Here is a 27,100-nt window from a genome sequence, read left to right as displayed (position 1 = left end):
TCAAAAGTCCTCAAACGTTCCATACACAGGAAACTGAAACCCAGGAAGAGAAGCTGATGTGTTGTGTTCTTACCCGACTGTGACTGACCTTCTGCCGCCATCAGACGTCGTCCTATCGATGATGAGGCAGCTCGTGGAGGAACTACATAGCAGAAGAAGAAGAGGTCTTTATTAGGCCATTGGGACATGCCATCTTTAGCCTCTTCTGAGACGCAGCTCTCACATGACTCCCATGTCCCAAACCTTAGAGACAGCTAAAGAAACATCATTACGATGGAATTATCTGAACGTCACCAGTGTAAGTTTGTCTGATCAACAGATTCAGGGTGTTACATAAATACTGTGTACAGTCAGTCTACTGCAGCCCTACAAAGTACACACACTTTGGAGAGCACAGCCATACAACCTTGTCTGATCATAGGAGCTAAGCAGGGATCAAGCTGGTTAGTACTTGGATGGGAGACACTAGAATGCCAGGGGCCACAGGAGGGCGCTAGTGCACACTATAGTTGTGTCCTTGAGCAAGACTCACCCACACTTGCCTCCAGTGTTCATGTGCTCTGGTGTATGAAGGAGAATGTTGTGAGAGTGGAAGCGGGACAATGGATGTAATATGAGTTTACAGCACATGTCACGTGTATGTTCATGAACATGCACTGACCAAATAACAATCATCTTTCTTCAAAGTACAAATCCTATTCCTAAACACAAAGGTTGTTAGTTTGATGTCAATTATCTTTGGTGGTTTTTATTAATTTAATTGGTTATACATTTTTATTTTCTGATACAGATGTTCTTATTTGAATTGACTTTATTTAATTTGCTTTATTGCTTAGGGCTATTGGAGTTAAATGGAGCAATATTGTACTGTTGTTTTGTATCTTTTACTTGTTTTATACAGCATTTTGGAAATCTTCTTGATTGAGATGTGCTATATAAATAAAGTAGAATTACTGTTAACTTTAACTCCAGTGGATATAATAATGGACTGTATTTTAATACAGGATACATTTACACGGCCAGAAAAGAAATCAGATAACTTGAATAATCAGATTATCCAATAATTAAATCAATTTTTGGGCGCGTGTTTACAGCATAAATAAATCTGATTAAAAACACTCGTGCCAATGCATTAGTTGATTTTAAGCGTAACTGTTGTATTTGGAAGACAAAGTATAATGCATTTTAAATCATCTTCAACATTTTAATGTGTTTCTTGTCAACACTGATAACACAATCTGAAAGAAATGAGATTACTCACCTCAGATGAGTTTACATGACATTTCAATCATCTGAAACTCCAGAATTCAGATAATCATCAGATTTTTGGTTTGCATAAACCGTGACTCAAGTGGGTCAAAGTAAGAGCTGGTTTATCAAATTAGGCCAAAATATATTAATCAATGTCCATTGTTTATAAAAGGTAATAGTTTTACTTTATAGCGTGTTTTCATTTTGACGCTACTTTCACTTTAATTTGTGTCAATAATGCTGACGTAGTCAGACCAAAGTAATCCAACTGTCGAGTCCAACTGTTGTTCCTGATACAACAACGTGGATTGGGCTCGTTGTGATGAATGTTTAACCACAAACACCGGCTCCTCGTCCGCCAGGTCAGAAAAGTCTGCAGCATTTGAAGAATGGCCCTGTTGTTGCCCGGGAGACGCGTCACCTCGATCAAACCTCAGCTTTGGAAATGGAAGGCTGCGATACAGAATTACTGGTAACTCATCCAAAGCCCTGTATTTAGTGTTCTGCAGAGTGCAAACCTCATGGAAGGAAACTCTGCTTCCTCATGAGCTCGTAGTGTTACAAAGGCATGGACAGGTCCCATATCATCCGCTAGAGGGCGCAATATGTCCGTCTGCCTGAGCAGCACAGGCAAACATCAGCCTCAAGTAGACTTTCATTAGACTGCATAATAGTGTTATTAGGCTGCATAATAGTGTTATTAGACTGCATAATAGTGTTATTAGACTGCATAATAGTGTTATTAGGCTGCATAATAGTGTTATTAGACTGCATAATAGTGTTATTAGACTGCATAATAGTGTTATTAGACTGCACAATAGTGTTATTAGGCTGCATAATAGTGTTATTAGGCTGCATAATAGTGTGATTAGACTGCATAATAGTGTTATTAGGCTGCATAATAGTGTTATTAGACTGCATAATAGTGTTATTAGGCTGCATAATAGTGTGATTAGGCTGCATTATAGTGTTATTAGGCTGCATAATAGTGTCATTAGACTGCATAATAGTGTTATGTTATTAGACTGCATTATAGTGTTATTAGGCTGCATAATAGTGTTATTAGGCTGCATAATAGTGTTATTAGGCTGCAGGCTGCATAATAGTGTTATTAGGCTGCATAATAGTGTGCATAATAGTGTTATTAGGCTGCATAATAGTGTTATTAGGCGGCATAATAGTGTTATTAGGCGGCATAATAGTGTTATTAGGCTGCATAATAGTGTTATTAGGCTGCATAATAGTGTTATTAGGCTGCAGGCTGCATTATAGTGTTATTAGGCTGCATAATAGTGTTATTAGGCTGCAGGCTGCATTATAGTGTTATTAGGCTGCAGGCTGCGTCTTTGCGTCACTGAAAAGCGCTATATAAATAAAAGTTATTATTATTATTATTATTATTAGGTTGCATAATAGTGTGCATAATAGTGTTATTAGGCTGCATAATAGTGTGCATAATAGTGTTATTAGGCTGCATAATAGTGTTGGTTGCACCGGTGTACATCTTCTGTGAGGTGTTGTTCGTATATTTAGGCTTTGTGTCTGGAACCTATTTCACTTTTTCAGCCTTTGTCTTATTGTTTTCTGTAGCTCTTCAGTGAGCAGTGGAAAAACACATGTGAATGGAGTGGACCTGCACTATGAGCAGAGGGGCAAAGGGAAACATGCTCTGCTGCTGCTTCCTGGTGCTCTTGGCAAGTGACAGAAACTCCTGCATTTACAGTTTAGTTGTGTCAAAGGACAGGCCATTGACATTGGCCTCTAATCTCTCACAGGTAGTACACAGACGGATTTTGGGCCACAGCTAAAACATCTAAATGAGGAGCGCTTTACAGTTGTCGGGTGGGATCCCCGAGGATATGGAAAATCCAGACCTCCTGACAGAGACTTCCCTCTAGACTTCTTTGAAAGAGATGCAAAGGACGCAGTGGATCTGATGAAGGTTTGAGTGTTATTGAGTCACAATAGTGTACTATGGGCCAACTGTCTTCATATAGTTACAAACTGTCTTTTGTGTCCTGAATTCCAGGCTTTAGGCTTCAGTCATTTTTCCTTGTTGGGATGGAGTGATGGAGGTATCACTGCAATGATTGCAGCCGCCAAAAACCCTGACATGATTCACAAATTAGTTGTTTGGGGAGCCAATGCTTTTGTTTCAAAGCAGGACTTGGAACTTTACCATGGTAAAATGTTACATTATATATTATTGGGGCCACTGTGTGTTCTTACCTCATACTGTGACCCTCAGCCGTCAGAGATGTTTCCCAATGGAGCTCTAGGATGAGGCAACCCATGGAGGAAATGTATGGTGCAGAGGTTTTTGCCAAAACTTGGGAAGCCTGGGTCAAAGGAATTTCAGAGTTTGGAACAAGACCAGAAGGTTTTCAATTCAAACATATATTTTCATAATGCTCTATTACACTATTTTAATCTTTTATTGTTTTAGTCCCAGAACAAACTTCAGCTGTGTACCATTTTAGACAGGACTAAACACTATAATTGTACAACTGATGGGACTAGAATAGCAGCACTTGATCTTTTGTTAATGCAACTTTATTTTGTCTGTCAGGGGCAGAAATTGCTACAAACTAACTCCAATAACAATTACAGTAATTCTTTGCATAATTAACTACAGCTGAATAATAATATATCCCATGACTATTATTATTATTATTACTATTATTATTATTATTATAGGAAATATCTGTATGGATCATCTGCTTTTAATCAGCTGCCCCACTCTCATCATTCACGGGGAAAAGGACCCCATGGTGCCGGGCTCCCATGCGCTGTACCTTCTTGAACACATCAAACAATCTAGGTAAGACAAACAGTGACAAAACTGTTTAAAATGTGGACCACCTGTAATTAAACTTCTCTGAAAATCCAGGTTGCATCTGATGCCAGAGGGAAAACACAATCTGCACTTGAGATATGCAGCTGAATTTAACCAGATGGTGGAAGAGTTTCTGTGAATTATATTTATTTTTGATTAGTCGACTATTCAAACAATAATTTCTATTGTGTATGTAGATTTTTTTTTATATATTCCAAACAAAGGTTGAAACAATACGACTGATTATAGCCTGTCTATGAATAATGTGTATTATTGATTAAAAAACAAAGAAAAAAAACTTGTTCATTGTATTTTTGACATTTTATTTAATAATGTTGCTGTCGCAAAATGTCTTTGGCATTTGTTTAAGAGTCTGCGCAGTCCAGATATCGATCACGACGGTCAAAACACAACTATTTTAATGGTGTGGTCATGCTTATTTTGTTTTAATCGTGTAGTACAACCTGGCTAACTCTCTTTTTGACCATAAGCCTATTCATCCTGATCTAAGACTGTCGATTTTCTTCATAGTCAGCTAAAAAGAGAACAAAAAGACTATCCACGCTTAAATGTGTCATAAAGAGTGGACTCTGCGGTGCGGAACTCCATTGGTTTAGCCTGGCGTCTTCCCCCGAACCCGGAAGTCACTGCTTGTTTCTGTTAAACGAAAGGCTCAAAAGCGTCTCAGATGCTGCAGACATTACGCATTGTTATAAATAGACAATTAAGATGAGCGAGATAGAAAAGAGTGCATCGCTTGACCCTATTTTGATGCACAACTTCTCTGAAAAGATTTTGGAGCAAGTCATTCACTTCCACGTTATGAAGCTGAATGGAGGCTTTTTCCTTTGGATCGGCTCTGCCCCGGTCTTGTCCGACTTGGCTGTAGCGATGAGCAGCAAATATGTAAGTGTTTTCTGAGTTTGCCGTGCATCGGTGCATTATTTAGACTCAAATATAAGCGTGTCTGTAAAATGGAGTTTGTTTTTGTAATAATCTTTAGTTTTAACTTGAAGAAGACATGTGCATCACGCTCAGGCTGACAGTGACACCTAGTGGTCAGAGGCGGGACTACCAGCGCGTTATTTTATCACTGGGAACGTTCATATGGCCAAAAATCCAATAAATACAAATCTAGAATAATCAGATAACATCAAAAATGGATCTAATCCTGTCTGTTTACATGTACAAAATAAATCCGATGTGTCTGATCGCTCACATCAACCGACATCTCAGTCAGTAATCTGATATGTCCAGAAATCAGATAATGATAGGATTTTTGGCGCGCCTGTAAATACAGCCACCGATATTGACTCTCAGTTCTCTCTGCCTTTGCTGCCTATCAGCAATTCTAGAGCAATCGATGTTAAAAATGCGAAGAACAACATAATAGGGAAATAAATATCGGTTGTGGCGGTTGATTGATGATATGATTGTACAGAACGTGTAATCTATATATTTTCTCTTCTCTAGGATTCAATGCCATCATCTTTACAAATCATGGGGGATCCATCAATTACAGCTTCAAATACCTTGGCACAAAGATTAGGTAAATTGAATTGTGAACTATTATGCATGTTCTAAAATGGACTTAAAGCTCATACAGACATTGTCTTTTTTCTCTTAACTCTTCCAAAACATGATCTTATGTAATTTTCTTTCTTTTTTTTATGTCTTCACAGCAAAGAGGACCAAAAAACAAGTATTTGTGAGCTACAGTCTTGCTCTAACAAACAGTAACGTGAGCCTTTTAGTGGAGAATCGCATCAAAAAAGAGCTCGAGCTTCATCCTGAATGTTTTTAAACACTAATTTGGTGATATTTGGTGGACTTAAGGGCAGCTGCTCATTGACATTGTAATAATACTGTAATGACACAAGAGAAAACACATATTTGTTACATCAAGTATTTTATTGATATAATAAATTAACTGGTTTATATCAAAACATGTATGCCTATGGCTTTTTTGTACAAATGTGTCGTATTAAAAAAATAACACTTTGAATTTGTGTCAAACTAGCAAATATGTTGAAATATGTGTTTTAAATGGAACATGTTTAGAACGGTGAATGTGCCGATGGTGTTTCTATGGGATGTGCGTCGTACTTCTAAAAACAAGATCGATGGCATTGGCACATGAACACGTCTTGTTTGATACAGCCCTAAAGGTTACTATTACAAAGCTGAGTTATAAGAGAACACTACTCACAATTAGTCTCTACCAAGAGAAGGGAGGCTCTATTCTAGTTGACACATTTTTGCTTTGAATTGTTGTGCTTTTTGGTGGGAGTCAGTTCTAGGAGAGTTACATTACCACAGTACAGAAACTAACAGTGGGGATGTTTGATAAACACAGAGGTATTTGCAGTGCCTTGGGCAACATGACAAAATAAATACTGTTTTTATTTTTCCTAAATACATTGCGTGCCCTGTTTAAAGAACTGGGCAATCAAAGTAAAGCCATTGAAAATGCTGTAGAGCATCATAAGACGCACCTTTGGACGCCAAACAGTCCATTCAGCTCTCAGGCGTAGAGCACTAACCACAGTCTTCATAGGCTACAGTCTGCTAAGGTCTCCGGCTGTTTTTCTCATTAGACAACCATCATACACCCACATCAGCAGCAGTCATTTTTAAATGACTACACTGACCTCACATCTGAGGATAAAGTGCCACATTGGAATTGTTAAGGGACCAAAAAGAAACAACAAGGAAAACTAGTTGTGACTTTTCATGCAAAAGAGTGGTAGTGGTTTAGCCTATCCCTGCTTTTCCAATGTGCTGGCTTTTAAACACAAACAGCTGATTGTGTTTCTAACATTTAGTGCAAAAGAACATGTAAAGAAAAGTACAGTAAGTTTCACCTCAGTCAGGCGCTTCACAGAGCACCTGCTTTACACTTCTTACTTGCGTTCGTCTGCTTCATCTTTAAATCAGTCATTAGAAGCAGACACTGCAAGACACCAACACCACAACTCATATCAACACATACTAATAGTAGTTTCTGACAGACTCAGTCCAGTACAATATTTGTGGCAACTCCTTGTATAATCATAGTCATTAAACCACTGGCTCAATCCCATTATTCTGTCCCTATATGTACCATAACGAGTACAGTATTCTCTACACGAGATGCTCATACTCCATTGGCTATAGCGTGATTGCCAATGACCTCTCCACCAGTGGCCAGGGCATAAGAAGCTGGAACCGCTGCCAGAGCGGTAGCAACTGCTGCTGTGGCGCCCCCTGTGGCCGTGAGGTGTATTGGCGTGTCATGCACCCTAGAGTAGTCCCTGTCGATTTTAGACAGAAGGAGATGTTGCTCCCCTGGGTGCAGGAGCGTTTGACGTGTGAAAGTCTCTCCATCAGCTAAGCTCTCAGGCAGCGGCTGGCCCCGGGGCTCCGGCAGCAGCAGGAGACAGATGATGCACAGCAGAGTGCAGCAAGCAAAGATGACGTGGTGCAGGAAGTAGCCCTTCTGGTTGTGAAGCTCCATGATGGGTGCAGTCAGCATGCCAAAGCCAGCACTGGCAAGAACTAAACCAAGTCCTCCGCCCCTACAAAACACAGCAGATCAGAAAATTAAATTAAAATCTCAACTGACTTGAAGATTGTGTTAAAGGCTGACCACAAGGGGGGGCTAAAAGCCTACCCTACCAGACAACGTCCCCTGTAATTACATTGTACTACACATTCTAAATAACTAGACTAAAATCATCTCTCCTCTGGATCCAAACACACAAAAGAGTGAGGGTCACCTGATGACAGTGGGTGTAATTTCAGCACAGAAGAATATACTGAGTGTGCTGACAGCATGAGACGAGAACATGCCAATGATGGAAAATGCCACCGAGAACTTCCTGTTCAGACTGTCTCGTAGAACTAGAAAAAAGCCAAAAACACATGTTGTTATATAATATTAAGCAAAACAAAGACTTGCTGTAAATGTCTGTACTGGATGTACCTGTATCATGGCGGAGACTGTACTTTCCAATCACTGCATTTATGACAGAAAGAAAACATTTTATAAGTAAAGCAAGATACAAATCCTGTGCCATAATATGATTTTTAGTCACTTTTCTCCAGTAAAAAAAGACTTACAATTAAGCAGGCCCAGCTGCAGCAGTGATGCGAGGGCCGTGATGATCATGAAGGTGAGCAGACCTCCCCGACGTCCCATCAGGCCCACGGCAGGACACACAGCCAGACAGGTGGCCACAGCGATGCCAGCCATGGTGTAATAGTCTGCATGGCACAGAGCAGTGGGCCGCGCCTCTGGGTCCATCATACTCCGAGCAAAACAGTGGTGGATCCCGTAACCTGTCAATCTGTCGGAACAAACAACAAATGTCGAGTGAATTGCTCGAGACATCATGTGCTTAATGTTCTTCCCTCAGCAATATGTCAGTATAACTAAGTCAGCACTTACGAGTTCACACACAGCACCACAATATTTTTCCATAGGTTCCTCGTGCTCATCATCTTGACAATGCAGCTCTTTTCAGGTTTCTTATGCAACTCCTGCTCAAGCTCTGGTAAAAAAAGAAAGAAAATAGAATCAATTGTATCTCTTAGGACCTTTCTCGTTTAAGAGGAAATGAGAACCCGGCCCCTAGGAACCTTCATCAGAGCGAGCAGACAAACCTACATGTCCAGGCCTTATCTAACTCCCAGGGAAAGACGGTATCGAGCAGAAAAGTGCAAAGGAGTCGCAGTCAGAAGTAAAGTAGCTCAGATTGTAAAAGTGAAACATTGAGAGCTGACTTTATAGTCCATTTTAATTAGGGATTTTACTAAATGCAAATCACACCATATGATATAACTTCACTATTCATTTCACGGGTTGATATTTATTGCAATATACAGAATTGTACAAATGCTACTTCCTGTTCATATTCAGTGACACATTCTAAAGAAAAACTATTTAAATGATAAAGAATGGCTTAGTAACATTATTTCTTCATGTTGTCATGGAGCAAAGGATCATGGTCTATATAGTTCCCTCTGTTTTGCAACAAAGTAAAGGAGCTTGCAGTTCTGTGTATTGTGATTGAGACTTTTGACAATATTTCGGTTATTGTTACATTCTGAGTAGTGGATGGAGTGTGGATGCTGCCTTGAGAAAATATTATCAAATAGTTGGCAATGATGTGGAATCTGACACATAAAACTACCACAATAAAAAGATCTTCATGGGTTTTCATCTGTAATCCTCCCTTACCAGTTAGGACTCCATTGGGCTCAGATGTCAAGTCAACCTGGTTCTTCCTTGCAATATGTAACATCATGGCTTTGGATCGCCTGTACTGCTGGGTGGCCAGCAACCAGCGCAGGGATTCGGGAAAGATCCTAGAGTGACAGAAAAAGCATGAAGAGAAGTGAAAAGAAGAATGAGAACAGACTGTTTGTTAAACGCAAGACGGCAGACAATAAGAGAAAGACAGTATTGTTGGTGTCCAAGCACAGCGTGCCAGTGCAAGCCAATGCCTGGCCCAATAAGTGAAAAATCAAGCCCACGCTATGGATTCCCTCTGTGGGAGAGACTCACCAAACGTACGGCAGCATCAGAACAAATGGAGAGATTATGACGATCTGGAGGACCTGCCAGTCATCGCGGTTCGGCCAATTGCGGCACAGAGCAGCCACTCCTGGCATAAGGAGCTGTCCGCCTACCATGAGAAAACTGGCCACCATGGTCATGGAAAAGCGCCAGTCCGGCAAGCACAGCTCAATCCCTAATGAAAGAGAATGTTCCAGATTAGACCCCGCAGTGGTGTATTCAAACAAAGAATCTGTGCAGTGTGGATGTAATACCACCATAAAAGCTGCCTCCTAATACTCTTCCCCCATCTGATATTTCTGTTTCTTTAATGTCATCATTATTAAATTGGAGTTCTACACTCAATTATTGAAGACTTGTATAGCTGACCCTTCCCATGAGATCACGCCGCTTTAACACGACATTTAACAAACCGCATCTGTGCCTTCCAACACGACTTCGCTCTTCTCTGGGAACTAGAGCTGTAACTGTAACCTTAATTTCCCACGTCCCTCTCTGACTAAGCTCTTATCCCTTCCTCTGCACACAGTAACATGGTACAGTCCAGATGGCCTGGCCCATATGGCAAGGTCTTTCTGAAGGTGACCACTGAGGGAGGGGGCCCCAGAAACCTGTGCTTCTATTGTGGGAGCGAGTCTGGGGCTGAATACAAATGACTTTTCTCACCAAGTACTAAAGCCAAGATACACTTTGCAAAAGGACAGAGATTGGAAGCATACAAATCAGACTATGCATAGAAGCCAGGACAAAATGTGAAATGTAAGGAATAAAAGTGTAGTTCTTTCGGGAATTGCAGATGTTTGTAGCAGCCAGGTTTGAACAAATCAAGTAAACTGTTTATAGTCAATTCAACCAAAGCCATCTTGTCTTTCAGTGATTTTCCTTTGGATTACAGCTGCGACAATGACTGTGTGTTGTAGCAAACAGCTCAGAGTCTCTGTGGTTCCCTTGTCCACATTGATCAATAGGCTTGGATCAGAGCGAGCCAGTGATACAGGGACGAAATCAACAGGGACAAATCAACTGTACCTTGGCAAAGGCAATGAATCTCTAAAACAGTCCATCACGCAGCAGCCATCGCTATGCAGCTGAGCAGAGATTGACATTTCAATCAAAATGTGTAGGTCCTTCTATCAGCCCAGGCTTCTCAAGGAATAGTTTGCAATACAAGCATAATTTATATTGCTTCCTTTGGTGGCACAAAACGTAGTTCGGTTGAGTTTAGTATTTAGTTTCATCATGCACATGATCATATTGCAGTTATTAGCTTCATTTTCCTGATGATTGCACTGAACATACGTCTAAACTCGTCTATTGTCAAAACTACAGTGTGCTCCCAAACACACAAGTTGCAGATGCAAATGTGGGCTTACAAACATGCAGAGGCAAAGGCCTTTTGTTCCAGCTGAGTGGGTGAATGCTTCTTCTTGTGCTGTTTATCTCATTGCCCCCTGTGAGCTGACCCCCCCTCTGCCTGCCCATTCCACCCTGTTACTCATGCCCTCTGTAACCCCCCCATCCCCCATCGCTTCCCCCCTTCCTTCTTCTATTCATACTCTTTCATTCAGGCTTCTCCACTGTCCTTCCTCCTCAGAGTGAACTCAGCAGCGACTTCAGAAAAAACAGCTCTAAAGGGAGTCAGAGAAACAAAAGGGAATCAACATAAGGCAGCTGATACAAATAGTGTGCTCTATCTTTGATGACAAATGGCTGACAACTCTGGCTCACATTCTCTGTGTTGTCCACTGCTCCTCTACTAACCTTGCCTGGGGCATGAGAACAGAGTGGCTCTCAACAGCCTGACGATACCATGCACTGCAGTAAAAGTGATGTGAGAAAGATGCCAGGCCACATAATGGGACTAATAAAATCACAAACAAAGTGGAGTGAAGCACTGATGGATTTATGGCTTTACTACCCTCCAAGTGTATATATTGAAGACATACATACTGAAGTATTATGCACATACTTAACCTGTTGATCAAGACGCTTTATCAGTCGTTGTATAATTGCAATAATAACTACACAAACTTAAATGCATGTTTGCACATATTTTTTACGCGTTCACATTTGTGATGTTGTGATGCAGAGAAATGTAGATGCCTGACAGGACACAGCTGAGTCAGCAGAGCTCAGCCTCCCACATTATACTGGATGTCACTGCAGGTTTTGGGCCAAACAAACAAAAATATATAAAATGATAACGGTTAAAAATATATAAAATTATAACGGTTAAAAAGCCATAAACAAACTCCAGAAATCACAATATTGTCACATACAGACAGACACAGGAAACCACACTGATACATTTGAACAAAAAATCTAATTACTTCTTTTCCGTGCTTTTAAAGTCTAGACAAGGGTTTAGACAGAGAAAGAATGTCTTTGAGGAAGAGTAAATAGACTTAATGCACCTAATATTCAGTCTATTTAATGACCAATCCCAAACTATATGCACGTCTTGACTACAATACAACACTTTTCACAACTGAAGCAAATATATGGCTTTGTTTTAAGAGACGAACTGGGCTAAAAGAAACTGCATTGGTAATTCTGCAGTGTCAACATCCCCAAAACATGATTAAACAATAAATGCGACCCTGGAGATGACGCTGGCCGTGCACACAAACACATCTACATCAGCAGCACAGTGGAGGCCTCTGGAGACTTTTGGAGAAACAAAAAGGTTGACGCGACACATGCCTTCTCCAGGTTTACACATACTTACTGTTTATTTCTGTGTCTATTCTTTTGATCTGATGCATGCGGCAGACTTTTAATCAGGCCAGTGATATAACGCTTACTTACAGCCTCGCACAAGGACTGCAGTTTATAATTGAAACGGCTTTAAGTGCACACTCAGCTCTCACATTAACGCGAGGTCTCAGAAATAAAAGGCTGCCTCATATTTACTGTTCACTTTGCACTTGGCAAATTGGAAAAAACTAAATAGAGAATGAATCCCGACTCAGTCTTTTTTTTATGGTGGATTGTTTAGCAGAGTGCAGTCATTTAGCTGAGTTATAAACATGTTTCCCAGTTGTGGTGTAGTAAAGTTGACTAACTAAAAAGTTATTTTGGCAGTCAATTAAGTAGAGTCTGTAATGTGTTCACTTAGCATTTCAGGGCACACTTCAAATGCAGAAATCATCTATAGAAGGCCAAGATTTCACACAATAAGTGAAGCTGATTGGTTGGCAAACAGATGGTAATAACAGCAGGAGGACAGCAAATGTGTGACTAATTCCCATGCAGTCTGATACCAGGAGGCCCATTACATTTGACCTTAAAAGCAAATTAAAATGCAGCTAAAATTACCACTGATTTAACACGCTAGAAAACCAATATATCGCTAAGGAAAACCACGGATTAAATGGTTTTCTAAATGCAAACGGTAAGATTTAAGTGTGTAATGGCCCAATCTCCCTGGGTATAAGGTTCTTAAAACCCCGCTTCACTCCCACTAGGCTTGTTACTGTGACAGCTCCGTGTTTTGCCCACACACTTCACACAACATGTGATCCCAGTCCACATTCCCAGCTGCCTGTGACTCTGTGCTGTTATAAGGTGTGCTGCATTTTGGCCTTGTTTGTTTGTAGAAGCAGAGTTTATTGTGCTGCAGAGAGGGTCGACGTATTCAATCTACTGTAAGTACGGTAAGCTGTATGTCTGGCAATGCCTCCACGCATAATGTATGACTAATGTGTCTCTGGCAGGAGAGGCCTGAAGAGGGGCGCAGAGGGAGCCTCGCTCTCTGGGGAAATAAATATATCACTGACTTCTTATGTCACTTTAAACAGCTGAGACAAACACGTTCTCAGAGGTTACGCAGGAATAATGCACGTTTAGTACCATCGTGTTTATTGTTTGAGTCTGAACAAGTCTGGCTTACATAATAACTTGAAAGATTGTGTTGGAATTTTTTTTTTTTTTTTATATTCATTTAATGCTTTCTTTTAAATGACTGAGTAGGTGTTGTATGTGTTTATTTTGGTTTAAACAAATCATAGAGATTAACACCACTATGATAATAATATACACTCAAGTAATGAAAACTTGCTTTCAGTTATTAGCTATGTGGTTACTATTTATTTAAAACATATTTCTGAAGTGTTATAATCATTTTGCAGAATTTAAAGTTTTAAGTATGTTTTTCGGCCTGAAAATAATAGTTATGTAGCCTATATTAGTTAATTTCAAACTCAATTTCAATACCAGGCTTGATACTCAATACCAATGTTGATACAGCAGTAATAACCAAAAAGCACACATACTTTTTAAACAATAGACACAAAATAAATAGTAGTAGTTTTATAGAAGCTCTGATAAAGCTAATAAAAGATAATTCTGTTCAAGAAATGTCAATTCTTTTTTGCTAACGTGGTAAAAAAATATACATATCGGTTCAAATGAGTCGTTTTTATATAGTTTTGGTATCAATTTGTATCGGATTTTTTTCAACTTTTGACAACCCTAGATACCACATAGCTTGATGTTATGTCTTTAAACTCTCAATATTATTTTTGTGCATGTGTAAAATGAATAGGACGAAACACAACGGGCTTCAAGGTGTCGCGCTCCACAGAGAAGACACATGTTCTGTGGTAGAGGCCTTTAAGTTTATACCGCTTGGATACATTTGAATGAGCATTTTATTTCCCCACATGCCACGCCGCACGCTGCATGCATCACTGATGAGATGATTAGCACAAGAACGATGTGAGAATGCTTAAGGGGAGCGGGCAGAGCAGGTGGCAGTGTGATACTTACTGAGCACGTAGAGGGAGAGAGCAAGGCCCGCCAAGCAGAAACCCTCAAAGAAGCGCAAGGTGCTGAACATAGTGACGTTGACAGAGAAGGCAACACTCACACCGAACACCAGCATGAAAAGCACGCAGAGAATCAGAACTGGGTGTCGACCATACCTTAGGACACACAGGCAGAGAGCAAGAGGGGAAGAAGGGTCAGAAAAGTGCATGGCAGAACATGGTGCTTTTTCAAAGGAATATTGTAAATTGTCCAATACAGTCGCAGTCATTTATGGCCATCACAATTCGACCCATCAAACGATCATTTCCCTTTTCCACATTTCTTACACATCAACTTTGAGTGTGTAAAAAGAGGTGGGCCAAGTTCACAAAAAGCTTTATTTGATTTTAAACATGTGTTTTCCGTGCACTGCTACTTCAGAATTAATTATTTTAAAATACCTGATTTTGTGCATTATTTAATGTTTTGCCCTTACATTACATATTAACTTCAAAACTATTAAACAGATTTACGTCCCGACAATTCTTCTAACTTAAAGGAGCACAGATGGGAATGTTTCACAATATGACATTAACTGTATCGATGGCCATGGAGACAAGCAGGTGACACCATCAGTCCAAGTTGTTTTGCTTCTTTATCTATTCATTTAGCCTTCACTTCTACTACGTAGCTGCACTTCCTGTGGGTCATATTCTAAATACTGATACAAAACAATTTTAATTTTACAATTAAAGTACAATATTACATTTACAAACAATAAGTATATTAGCTACATTTTTATATGGGTTCTATATATATGCAATCACACTTATAACACTTGTTTTGTGAATATCTATTTTTTGCTGTAGCTGTCTGTTCTCAGTTACAACACGTTCAAACCTCAATATTAAAGAGCACAATTAGTGGATTATAAACACTGCAATTATTCATGATTCATCTTTTTCTGCACAAACGACAAATGATCTCTTCTTATTCGGTATAAAACCTTGCTAACCTTGTAGTTTAGCCCTTTAGACGTTCTGAAATGCATCTTGTATCAGTTTAGCAGTTCAGATTTCAGCCTTGCGAACGTTAATACTCCTCGTTAGGTTTAAATTCAAACAGAATCCTATTAAGTAAGTATAAATTGCTAATCAAAACCATTACAATGCTTGTGAGAAGAATCGCAATGAGATGTTTTTCCCATAATTGTTCACAAGCAACAACAGCCATCATTATTACTGTCAAAAACGAATATAATGAGAGTTTAAATAATGCACCTGTTGTTTGGGGCAGGTCACGAGGTCAGTGGGTCAGAACTGAGGCTTGGCTGGAAACTCATGTATTTTCATTGTTTGGGTACAATACAGGGACTTTTCCCACCATGACGCCGTGGACTGTATGGATGAGGCTCGTGTTGTGATCAGGATGTGGAATACAATGAGTGTTGGGGGCAGTTTTACCACTAAACAATACAGTTTTTCTATCACATCGTTGCTAAAACATATTTGAATCATATTTTTTCCCATTCTTCTCAATCCGATTGTTTTTTTTTCTTTTTTCTTTATTAAAAACAAATGAAAATGGCTTTAATCTCATGAACAAACACAATACAGACTTAAAATCCTTGCTTAAAAAGTTGAATTTCTACACTGACAAACCATTGGAAAAGGACCATATTTATCACTGACAAATAGGAATGACTCTGAATCTTGATCCAGATTAAAGCCCGAACCCAAGGGCACGCCAACCAAATCATCTTCTATCTACCGTAAATTCAATCACACCAAATCCACTTGATCACGGCAATAGCTTGTCGTCAGATCATCGTATCTTAAACTCGAGCCAAACAGCTGCTACAACCGTCGCCGCTTCAGTTTGTAATGAAACTCAATTCCAACAGACAGAACGCTCATTGGGCAATTTTCCTGAGTCCAGATTTCCCATTGAGAGCTGCAGTTATAACACATTTATAGCACAAATGAACCCGCGGATGTAATGACGTTTGGAGGCAAGTAAAAGACGGTTGATGAAGTTGGATTACCGCTGTGGACTTTAGTAAATCTGCACGGAGGCTTTGAATGCCTGCCATTAATCCATCTTTACAGGATATTAGGACAAAGTAGGTCACGCTGCAAGACTGATGGATGTCTCTCTTCCTCTAAAACCCCACGTTTCAAAAATCTGTGCACAAATCTACACTTTTAACGACCTCTTTTCCCAAATGTCACGCGATACTTTTAGTGGCAAAGTAATTACAGTTTCAAGCAGGTGACTGGTCTTCCACCAGCAGCGTTACACAGAGCACCTTTAACACGTTTTATAATGGGAAAAAAGTAGCATACCAGTCAGCCATGACACCCATCACCAAGTATCCAAATATGGAGCCCACCAGCAGTGAAAACTTGGCGATGTGAACCTTCCACGCTGAGTCGCACACCAACTTCCACTGAAACAGACCCAAAAAAAACAATGATTACAAGAAAATATTTGTGTCAAAGAATAGAATAGATCCAGAAGACATCATTTATCCGCGTTTTGTTGAACGTTTTGCACAATAGACACCAGCTATAACAGGTAGTAACAAGGTAAAAGGTTTCAACGGTTATTTGGACCCTGTTTTTGAAGTCAGGGTAACCAAACCTTCCACCTTGGATCACCCCTGAATGACAGAGGCATTACACCGACTTGTATTTGTTAAAGAATACTGAATACTTAGCATATACATTTTAATGCTAACATATTCCATTCAGCGTATTGTATTCTGAATACTTTTACACTGAGTTACATGATATTATAGTGAAAAATGCGCCGTAGGATTATAATAGCTATATATTTGTTTTACCGTTCTGTTTGTAATGCATTTATTTATCACTGAATCGCACATACATTCACCACAAGAGCAGCGTCTTTTATTTGTCTCACTAATACCATGCAGTCTGTATTCTTTTTGATTTTAGAAAGGTAATTGTATTCTGAATAGCACCAAATGAAAGAGTGACTGTGCCAAAATGCAGTTATTCAAAATTAGAATCCTGAATACGTATGCTAGTACTGAGAATCAAAACAGGCTAAAGTACTTGTGTGAAGCTGGGCCCAAGAAATCAATAGTTTTCCTCTTTCCCATAAGGCCATGGGTCAGTGCACACATAGTTGCAGCGCTCAGCATCTGAAGCCCATCCACGGTACAAGCACAATGTGTTCTATTTAGTGCACAATCCTGAGAAAAAGTCCTGTACAAAAGCCAGGTGAGCGGTTACTGCGTGTGAAAACTAAAGGAGAGCATGACTGAGTGTATGCGAGCGCTCTGACTGTGAGAAGGAAATCTCATCTTTATGAGATTATGGGTGACCTTCTGAAATAATATACTAAACATGACTTTTATATGAGGAAATATGAAGAAAAGCAACGCTGCATGACTTGTTATTTAGGTCACCACAAAAGTGCAACACATACAAAATATGCAATGTACCAGTAATATCACACGTCACATTGCAAGTGTATCCTTACATTCTAAGCATGAATGCGCTTTTAGATATGCTCTTATGACAGATTTAAACTTGTTTCAGTCATGATACAATACACAGGCAACAAACACAGCTTTCATTTAGGCCAATATGATTTCAGTGTGACCAGTACAGTTTAGCAGTGGCCAGTGGGCTATGAAGGCTGTAATAACATGTCATACAGGCTATAAATGTGGTGATGATTTAAACCTTAACGAGTTATGTTAATCTGCACGTGGCAGATGTGGAGCGCTCATATTGAGGTCAGTGGGTGAGCTGTCACTCAGCGGTGCTTAACCGCAGATGAAGAGTACAGTGAGGAAGAGGAGGGAGAACATATCACAGTGGGTCTTGTTACCTTGGTAACCACATTCTGGCTGAGCCCTGTTTGCAGCTCGAGCTTCCACTCCTTACACGCGCACAGCGCGCTGTCTGCTTCCAGAGTGCTGTTGGCCCAGAGCAGCAGCGGGGGCGCAGTGGACGTGAGGGTCCAGTTACTGCCGTTAGCACCGAGCGGCTGCACGCACGTGCCATTGGGCTGTGCCAGAAGAAAGTAATCCGAAAACTGGCTGAAGCCGATGAACAAAGCTGGTATCCAGGTCAGGAGCACGAGCTGCTTCTGGTGTTTGCCGAAGCCCCCCAGAGACGGTAACACCGAGGCGTCTATGTGCGGCAATAGTCGGGGAACGGATCGATCCAGTGGCGTAAAGCCGTTCTCCGGACCGTGCTCCTCGGTCCGGCCGCCAGCCATAACGGTCCAGACTTCTGCACCGAGCAGCCTGCCCCTTATGCCGCTAACAGTCCTTTGACACAAAGGAAGCACAGACAAACCCTCTCGCGTGAAGAAACAAATAAGCCAAGAAAGCAAGTGAAACTAAAGAAGCAGATGCACAGATCCAGTTCAATCACGGTGAAATGTCCCTCATGGCGAAGGCGCCCGTAAAGCCCAGGCTGTGTCCGCGTGTGTCAGGACGAGTGAATAAAGCGGTTCACACAGAACAGCGGACAAGTAGCAGGCATCAACCTCTCCCATGGGTGCTGCTCCAGCGGGCCATGTGCAGCTGAACCAGAGCCGGGCCTGGGAGCGGGGCATGTAGTATCCACACGGTTTAGCCATCAGCTGCTCCAACATTTGCGCGTGCCACAGGTCTCATACCTGTCCCCCAGGTGACCTCCTGCAGATGCACATGCTTCTGTCAGGTCCGGTCCATAAAGGCTGAACACCCAGTGTCTCTCCGGGTGAAGCCGTGGACCACCACAAAGACGCACAGGGTCGTTGTTGCTCTGTCAATGGGACGCTGTGCCACAGCAGGGATGGAGCCGGGGAGGGAGGGGGGAAACCCCGCCCTCAGCCGGTCGCGTTATGGGCTGCGATTGGAGCTTGTTCAAAAGGCGACTGCTCCACAGAGTGGCATCTGCAGCCGACAATTATCCCCTTTGTGCGGCGCTGCCTCCACTTTACACCAAACACATCATTCTGGAGATCCCGCCTTTTCATCGATCCATTTGTAATTATTATAAAGATAAATACACCTTGCCTGAATCAGCACCGCTGCAGCTAAGCGCGATGCCAGACATAGAATCATAGGGCACAGAATGGGATGGAGACAATGACAAGTGCATCTGCTGTTATAGCTCATGCGCGCCACAAGGGGGCGTCAAGTGGCCATCTATTAGTCTTCGCATAAATTAGGGATGGTTATGAAAAAATAATGACCCTGTTTTAGTAACATCACACACTAACGTCCACGTCTTTTATTTGAGCCTCGAAAGCTAAAACGGGGTGTATGCTGAAGAAAGCCAGAATAAATCCCGTAAAGATATTGTGTAGAAGTGACGACAGCCGCATCTTGTTCCTGTCAATGACCTTGAAACACCAGAGAGAGACAGTTCCTCTGTGTCAGAGGCGCTACTGGCTGCTCTGAGAGGACGTGGTGCACGGCAGGTGATGACAGGTGATGACAGGTGATGGGAGCAGAGCGGGCAGTTTGGGGATTCCCTGAGTGATGGGCTGTTTAGGTGCGGCGCACGCACGCGGTGTAACATTTAGGTGACAACTTGCGCGCATTTCTCACTCTGCTCGCACATTCACATCCCTCCCCCTCCTCCACCTCCTCCTCCTCCTCCTCCTCCTCCTCCTCCTCCTCCAAAGGTTTAAGATGGAGGGATGCCGTATTTGTGTGTCATCTGTTAGTGCCAAACCCTGCACCCTCATAAAAGCACATTCCACAGCTGAAACTTCAACACACCACAAGCACAGAGTGAGCCTAATAAAATCCACCAGAGCAGCATTTGTCAGCTAGATAAGATGACAAATGGTACAAGTGTTATCTCATACACTAAACTCCCGACTGAAACAAAAGCTACTGGGAATAAGACATGATTACAACCACCAGGTATAACCAAGGACTGACTATTAATACACAGTGCAGTGCATGGACTCTCAAACCTCCTTCTCTCACGGTCACATCAGCACAACTACTGAGGACGTAAAGACCAATTTACAGTAACATATCAAATGTACAGCTCCAACAGCAGAACTGTAGGGCTAAAGACTGTGCACATTGAGCTGTAATCTTTGCAAATTCTGTTCAACTGTGAGAATTTTGACTAAATATTGGTCCATACGTGCATCCAGTAAAAGTAGATCTTTCAACATTTCAAGATAAGAGTAGAGAACTTTTAACAACAACAATTACATTTCAGTATTGCAACGTGCAAAAGTGTCAGAAGAAGAGTAGTCTGGATGCCACATTAAAAGAATCTGCATTAATAACTGTGTTAAAAAATGAATGCATTAGTTTAATTTAATATAAACAATATTAAAACTATTAGAAGTCTATCGTATAATATAATGATTTGTAATATCAAGTAAAGTTATAAGAGCTATTCATATGTCTTTAAGTGTTCCATTTTGCTGCTTTTAATTACTGAAGATGATGATGATGGAACATGCTCGGTTTCTTCATTTTGGTGTTTACAGGGTTTGTCTGTGTTCTACTTCAGACTAAACCCGTTCAGTCATCGTCACGCAAACATAACTGTCATAAGTCCTGTTTATCTGTGACTGAATAAATAAACGACTAGTAAACAAACATTACCATACAAAAGACCTCAAGTGCTTAAAATCAAAATACACTTGAAATAAAACTAGTCAAAACAGGTGACACCATCAGGTCATGTTATAGGTCAGATCTGTGGCGAGGCAAGGCCACTCACAGTAAAGACATAGTGCACCTTTAAATAACGAATACATTTACACAGACACATTATTTGAGGCTTTCAGCAAGAGTTAAACAGGAATGTGGCCATGAAATGTGTACACAATGTCACTTAGGTCCTGTTTGTCAAGCTGCACTTCTCTAGTGAACATAAAAGTGTCCACAGTATTCACAAGAAGCCACTGCGTTGTAAATCATTTTCAGTTTTTGGTTTATTCAGACATTCTCCCAAAGTAATGAAAAATAATGTGCATCAATTCTGAAAAAGGGAGCCTGAGCTTATAACGCCTAAATCATTTGCATTCATAGTTACATAATTTCTTCTGACGGTCGCGAGGAGAAAGCCCTCCTCTGTAACGGAGGCTATAGTTGTGACCCACATTCAGGTATTTTGGTGTCATGTGACAATCCTTTGACAGCCCCTCCCTCCCATTCTCCCCTCCCCCACTCGCTCATCAAAGGCCCCCCCAAGAGAGGCATATCCATGTCATCCAGCGAACAGGTACGCCACTGTCAGAGATGGACCGCTTGTGGTTTGAGAGCTCTTCAGCCTAGAAAAAGGACTGCAACTTGAAAATTACAACAGATTTTATTCTAATTATGCACCGTGCTATTGTAGTATGAGTTTATTTATAATTACATTTTTATTATGTTTTAAGAAGAATGTTATGTTAGAAAAAGAAGATGTTATATGGCAATAAACTGGTGTCGTTGATAGATAGATGTAAAGATGTATAGATAGATAAATAGATAAATAGATAGATATACTTTATTGATCCTGAAGGAAATTCCAAACCAAGTCCTTGCGTCACAGAAAAATCAAGTACAAGTTCATTAGAAACCTGGGAGGTGCACTCAATTTTCCAAGTTCCAACATGTAAATTCACACTGGATTTCCCTTTCACCTCGGAATTCCTTGGAAACTCAGCCAACATTTCACTTTATCCAAGTTAAAATATTAAACATGACTGGGTCTGTGTTAGGATCATTGACGATCTGACAGTTAAAACATTGAAAGTCTTTTCTCCCACTGTGAGCCTGCTCCTGTGCGGCCTTTGCAGGTGTAAATACTCTGTTGAGCTAATGTTGCTAACAAACATGCAGTTGATGACAACAAAAAGCAGAAAGTAACTCTCAAACAATGTTTTACACCTGTAATATATGTAATGTAATAACAAAGTCCGGGTTGATAATTTAACACATTTTGGATGATTGGAGCACTTGAGTCATAATATAATGTTAAAACTGGAACACATAAACTCAGAGAAAACACTGAGATAGGCATTCCATATTACAAGGATAAATGGAAAGCAGCATTAAGACCTACTTTTTTGGTGTCTCCAAGGGAATGTTATTGCATTTATTCAAATATTTATTGCTTAAGAACACCTTTGCCTCTCCACAGATCTGCCCTGTAATCTCCATGAAGACAGGGGGCAGACCCTTCACCAGAGAAGTTACATGGCGCACTTTTAATGTAACACCATAAAGCTCCAGGTCGGAGGAATCAGGTTGCCATTAAGTATTATTTTGTTGAACCGAAGAAGCTTAATACACAGACAAATTTAATTCCCTGTGGGCAAATCTGCAGATCACAAACTGCCAAAACTTGCATCTGTAAATGCACCTGTAAATGCACCCGTAAATTCACCTGTAAATGCACCCGTAAATGCACCTGTAAATGCACCCGTAAATGCACCCGTAAATGCACCCGTAAATGCACCCGTAAATGCACCTGTAAATGCACCTGTAAACAAATGCACCCGTAAATTCACCTGTAAATGCACCTGTAAACAAATGCACCCGTAAATGCACCTGTAAATGCACCCGTAAATGCACCTGTAAATAAATGCACCCGTAAATGCACCTCTAAATGCACCCGTAAATGCACCCGTAAATGTACTGTAAATGCACCCGTAAATGCACCCGTAAATACACCCGTAAATGCACCCGTAAATGCACCCGTAAATGCACCAGTAAATGCACCCATAAATGCACCCGTAAATGCACCCGTAAATGTACCGTAAATGCACCCGTAAATGCATCCGTAAATGCACCCGTAAATGCACCGTAAATGCACCCGTAAATGCACCTCTAAATGCACCCGTAAATGCACCCGTAAATGTACCGTAAATGCACCCGTAAATGCACCCGTAAATACACCCGTAAATGCACCCGTAAATGCACCCGTTAATGCACCAGTAAATGCACCCGTAAATGCACCCGTAAATGCATCCGTAAATGCACCCGTAAATGCACCGTAAATGCACCCGTAAATGCATCCGTAAATGCACCCGTAAATGCACCCGTAAATTCACCTGTAAATGCACCTGTAAATAAATTCACCTGTAAATGCACCTGTAAATAAATGCACCCGTAAATGCACCTCTAAATGCACCCGTAAATGCACCCGTAAATGCACCCGTAAATGCACCTGTAAATGCACCCGTAAATGCACCCGTAAATGCACCTCTAAATGCACCCGTAAATGCACCCGTAAATGTACCGTAAATGCACCCGTAAATGCACCCGTAAATACACCCGTAAATGCACCCGTAAATGTACCGTAAATGCACCCGTAAATGTAAATGCACCCGTAAATGCACCCATAAATGCACCCGTTAATGCACCCGTAAATGCACCAGTAAATGCACCCGTAAATGCACCCGTAAATTCACCTGTAAATGCACCTGTAAATGCACCTGTAAATAAATGCGCCCGTAAATGCACCTGTAAATGCACCCGTAAATGCACCCGTAAATGTAAATGCACCCATAAATGCACCCATAAATGCACCCGTTAATGCACCCGTAAATGCACCCGTAAATGCACCCGTAAATGCACCTGTAAATGCACCCGTAAATGCACCTGTAAATAAATGCACCCGTAGATGCACCCGTAAATGCACCAGTAAATGCACCCGTAAATGCACCCGTAAATGCACCCGTAAATGCACCCTTAAATGCACCCGTAAATGTACCGTAAATGCACCCGTAAATGTAAATGCACCCGTAAATGCACCCATAAATGCACCCGTTAATGCACCCGTAAATGCACCAGTAAATGCACCCGTAAATGCACCCGTAAATTCACCTGTAAATGCACCCGTAAATGCACCTGTAAATAAATGCGCCCGTAAATGCACCTGTAAATGCACCCGTAAATGCACCCGTAAATGCACCTGTAAATAAATGCGCCCGTAAATGCACCTGTAAATGCACCCGTAAATGCACCCGTAAATGCACCCGTAAATGCACCCGTAAATGTACCGTAAATGCACCAGTAAATGCACCTGTAAATAAATGCACCCGTAAATGCACCCGTAAATGCACCCGTAAATGTACCGTAAATGCACCCGTAAATGCACCCGTAAATGCACCCGTAAATGTACCGTAAATGCACCCGTAAATGCACCCGTAAATGCACCCGTAAATGCACCCGTAAATGCACCCGTAAATGTACCGTAAATGCACCAGTAAATGCACCTGTAAATAAATGCACCCGTAAATGCACCCGTAAATGCACCCGTAAATGCACCCGTAAATGTACCGTAAATGCACCCGTAAATGCACCCGTAAATACACCCGTAAATGCACCCGTAAATGCACCCGTAAATGCACCCGTAAATGCACCGTAAATGCACCCGTAAATGTAAATGCACCCATAAATGCACCCGTTAATGCACCCGTAAATGCACCAGTAAATGCACCCGTAAATGCACCCGTAAATGCACCTGTAAATGCACCAGTAAATGCACCCGTAAATGCACCCGTAAATTCACCTGTAAATGCACCTGTAAATAAATGCACCCGTTAATGCACCCGTAAATGCACCAGTAAATGCACCCATAAATGCACCCGTAAATTCACCTGTAAATGCACCTGTAAATAAATGCACCCGTAAATGCACCCGTTAATGCACCCGTAAATGCACCCGTAAATGCACCCGTAAATGCACCTGTAAATAAATGCACCCGTAAATGCACCCGTAAATGCACCCGTAAATGCACCCGTAAATGCACCCGTAAATGTACCGTAGATGCACCCGTAAATGCACCAGTAAATGCACCCGTAAATGCACCCGTAAATGCACCCGTAAATGCACCCGTAAATGTACCGTAAATGCACCCGTAAATGTAAATGCACCCATAAATGCACCCATAAATGCACCCGTTAATGCACCCGTAAATGCACCCGTAAATGCACCAGTAAATGCACCCGTAAATGCACCCGTAAATGTACCGTAAATGCACCTGTAAATGCACCCGTAAATGCACCTGTATAAGCTGCTAATAGGAGACGCATTCATGCCATCAATGTTGAATGACGCGACTGTCAGAAGAAACATAAGCAGGTAAGTCCAGTTCCAACATGGCCCGACCAAATGTGAGAGTGTTTGTTTATGTCATCCTCCTGATCAATCTCGTAACAAGGATTTCTAGTGACGGAATACGTTTTGTTTTATGTCAACTCTTGAAATACAGGTTAGCGTAAAGCATTGCTATGGTGAGGGCTTAAAGGAGACATATCATGCTTTTTACAGGTACTTATTATAACTGTAACTATAACTATAACATAAACAGATGATCATTTTATAATTTGTTCAATATAAACCGCAATGTTGATCTAAAACAGCCAACATGACTACCTGTTCAAAACTGCAGAACTGGTAAGCCCCGCCTCTTCACCGTGACATTTCACTGTAACAAACAGCAAATTTTAATTGACATGTTTTTAGTTGTGGTTATGTTACCCACAACCCAAAGGACAGGGATGTGGGCGGGAATAGGGGGTAGGTGAACGCTCAAGCCTCAGTTGCAGAATAATAATTACTCAGTTATATAAAGAATTACTCAAACATCCATGACTCAATTAAAATACAACTTTGAGCAAACTAATGATGAGGAAACACCATTGTAACAAGGTAAAAAGCTCATTCAAGTTACTTTTGCTTAGTATGTCTCGTTTAATTAGACAAATGTCTCAATTGTGTCATCAAAAGGATAATAATGTTGCTTCTAATATGTCTCACTGTGACATTTTACTGAATGCATTTGTTATAAATATACTCTAATCATTATGTGACCTTGACTCTTTTCTTTAGTTATCTCTGGTTTCAATGAGCTAGAATGATTCCCATGCGCTCCTCTCTCCAGCTGCTCTGACAGGTGCCAACAAGGATGTTACCTTTTTGGCGTGCCATGAACCTGCAGGGTTTGTGCAGAAAATAGTCTGCAGAGCCACACCCTGATCGCTCGGCTTAGCTTGTAAACTCTGCGGCTTTGAACATGAAGGATCACTGACATTCATTAAGCTATAAGTCAAACTTGTGATCGACAGCCAATGCAAATTAGTCTTGCATTAAACTTATTATTATATTATTGAAAGTCACACATCATAAGGTGTAGTTAAAATAGAATAATCTGACTGTGTTGGATTATTTCATATTTTTGCCTGATGGTAGATCTGAAATAGTTTTGCAATGAAACAGCAGGTTCATCTCTTAAACACAACACAAGGACATCGCACATAGACAGACGAGACGGTATTTTAAGTGAAATGCATTCAAACTGTCATGTTGCCATAATATGAATTAAGCTCCTCATTTAGCTTTAGGATTGAGTGATGTTTAAGGAGTGTTTGAGTTTGACCTTGATAAAGACAGAGTCCCAACACTTGGACGTTAACAGCATGATGTGGGCCGCAAACAGTCAATAAAACACAATCCATTGTCTATTATTAGTATAATCTACAATATTTAACACTATATTTAATTGTTCATGAAGTTGATCATATTTCTAATAAAGTATTTTATGTGTTTGTTATGTGTGTTTTATTTGACCAAAATGTGTATTTAATTTTTTATAATTTGATTATTAAAAACTATTATTTTAGACAAATGTTCATTGTCTTATGTCACACCAAATCGCCAAAGCTCATTTGTGAATGAAATATTTTTAAAAGACAACATCTCCTTA

At 40.8% G+C, this 27,100-nt stretch overlaps 3 protein-coding genes across 4 annotated transcripts in view; 2 read left to right on the top strand and 1 right to left on the bottom strand.

Moving 5' to 3' along the window:
* psmg4 (proteasome (prosome, macropain) assembly chaperone 4) overlaps positions 1–6,092 on the top strand; it is a 238,259-nt gene extending 232,167 nt beyond the window's left edge. The window contains exons 2-4 of the mRNA XM_072439513.1: positions 4,754–4,993; positions 5,561–5,636; positions 5,770–6,092. Coding sequence (XP_072295614.1) covers positions 4,817–4,993; positions 5,561–5,636; positions 5,770–5,891 — 375 coding nt within the window. The 5' untranslated portion in view covers positions 4,754–4,816 and the 3' untranslated portion in view covers positions 5,892–6,092. The remainder of the gene's footprint in view (positions 1–4,753; positions 4,994–5,560; positions 5,637–5,769) is intronic.
* bphl (biphenyl hydrolase like) lies at positions 1,535–4,333 on the top strand. Of its 2 annotated transcripts, none has more exons than XM_072438526.1 (7): positions 1,535–1,723; positions 2,842–2,945; positions 3,027–3,193; positions 3,281–3,434; positions 3,500–3,631; positions 3,949–4,072; positions 4,142–4,333. In XM_072438526.1, exons 1-7 carry the CDS (start codon positions 1,641–1,643, stop codon positions 4,224–4,226), a joined length of 849 nt encoding a protein of 282 aa, XP_072294627.1. In that variant the 5' UTR covers positions 1,535–1,640; the 3' UTR covers positions 4,227–4,333. The 2 variants fall into 2 exon arrangements, with proteins under 2 accessions (XP_072294627.1, XP_072294626.1); XM_072438525.1 differs by having other exon boundaries at positions 2,842–2,949; positions 3,031–3,193.
* Positions 5,980–19,324, bottom strand: LOC140354464 (solute carrier family 22 member 23). Its single transcript, XM_072439511.1, has 10 exons — positions 18,261–19,324; positions 16,742–16,845; positions 14,418–14,572; positions 9,636–9,822; positions 9,309–9,436; positions 8,517–8,619; positions 8,189–8,415; positions 8,052–8,084; positions 7,846–7,969; positions 5,980–7,644 (listed from the first exon to the last, which is right to left on the bottom strand). The coding sequence occupies exons 1-10, from the start codon at positions 18,651–18,653 to the stop codon at positions 7,224–7,226; spliced, it is 1,875 nt and encodes a 624-aa protein (XP_072295612.1). The 5' UTR covers positions 18,654–19,324; the 3' UTR covers positions 5,980–7,223.
* Positions 19,325–27,100: the final 7,776 nt, after the last annotated feature.

This window comes from Eucyclogobius newberryi, unplaced genomic scaffold (assembly GCF_026437365.1).
Source record: "Eucyclogobius newberryi isolate DKJ021-1_F unplaced genomic scaffold, fEucNew1.0.hap1 SCAF_9, whole genome shotgun sequence".
NCBI lineage: Eukaryota > Metazoa > Chordata > Actinopteri > Gobiiformes > Gobiidae > Eucyclogobius > Eucyclogobius newberryi.
The sequence above is the reverse complement of the archived record's forward strand: the minus strand, read 5'-3'. Positions and strand labels throughout refer to the sequence as shown.

Coding starts and splice junctions, on each gene's coding strand:
- bphl (XM_072438526.1), top strand. CDS start 1,641: ATGGCCCTGTTGTTGCCCGGGAGACGCGTCACCTCGATCAAACCTCAG. Junction 3,194..3,280: donor ACGCAGTGGATCTGATGAAG/GTTTGAGTGTTA, acceptor CCTGAATTCCAG/GCTTTAGGCTTCAGTCATTT. Junction 3,632..3,948: donor GTTTGGAACAAGACCAGAAG/GTTTTCAATTCA, acceptor TTATTATTATAG/GAAATATCTGTATGGATCAT.
- LOC140354464 (XM_072439511.1), bottom strand. CDS start 18,653: ATGGCTGGCGGCCGGACCGAGGAGCACGGTCCGGAGAACGGCTTTACG. Junction 16,846..18,260: donor GCCAGAATGTGGTTACCAAG/GTAACAAGACCC, acceptor GGTCTGTTTCAG/TGGAAGTTGGTGTGCGACTC. Junction 8,085..8,188: donor GCAGCTGGGCCTGCTTAATT/GTAAGTCTTTTT, acceptor TCATAAATGCAG/TGATTGGAAAGTACAGTCTC.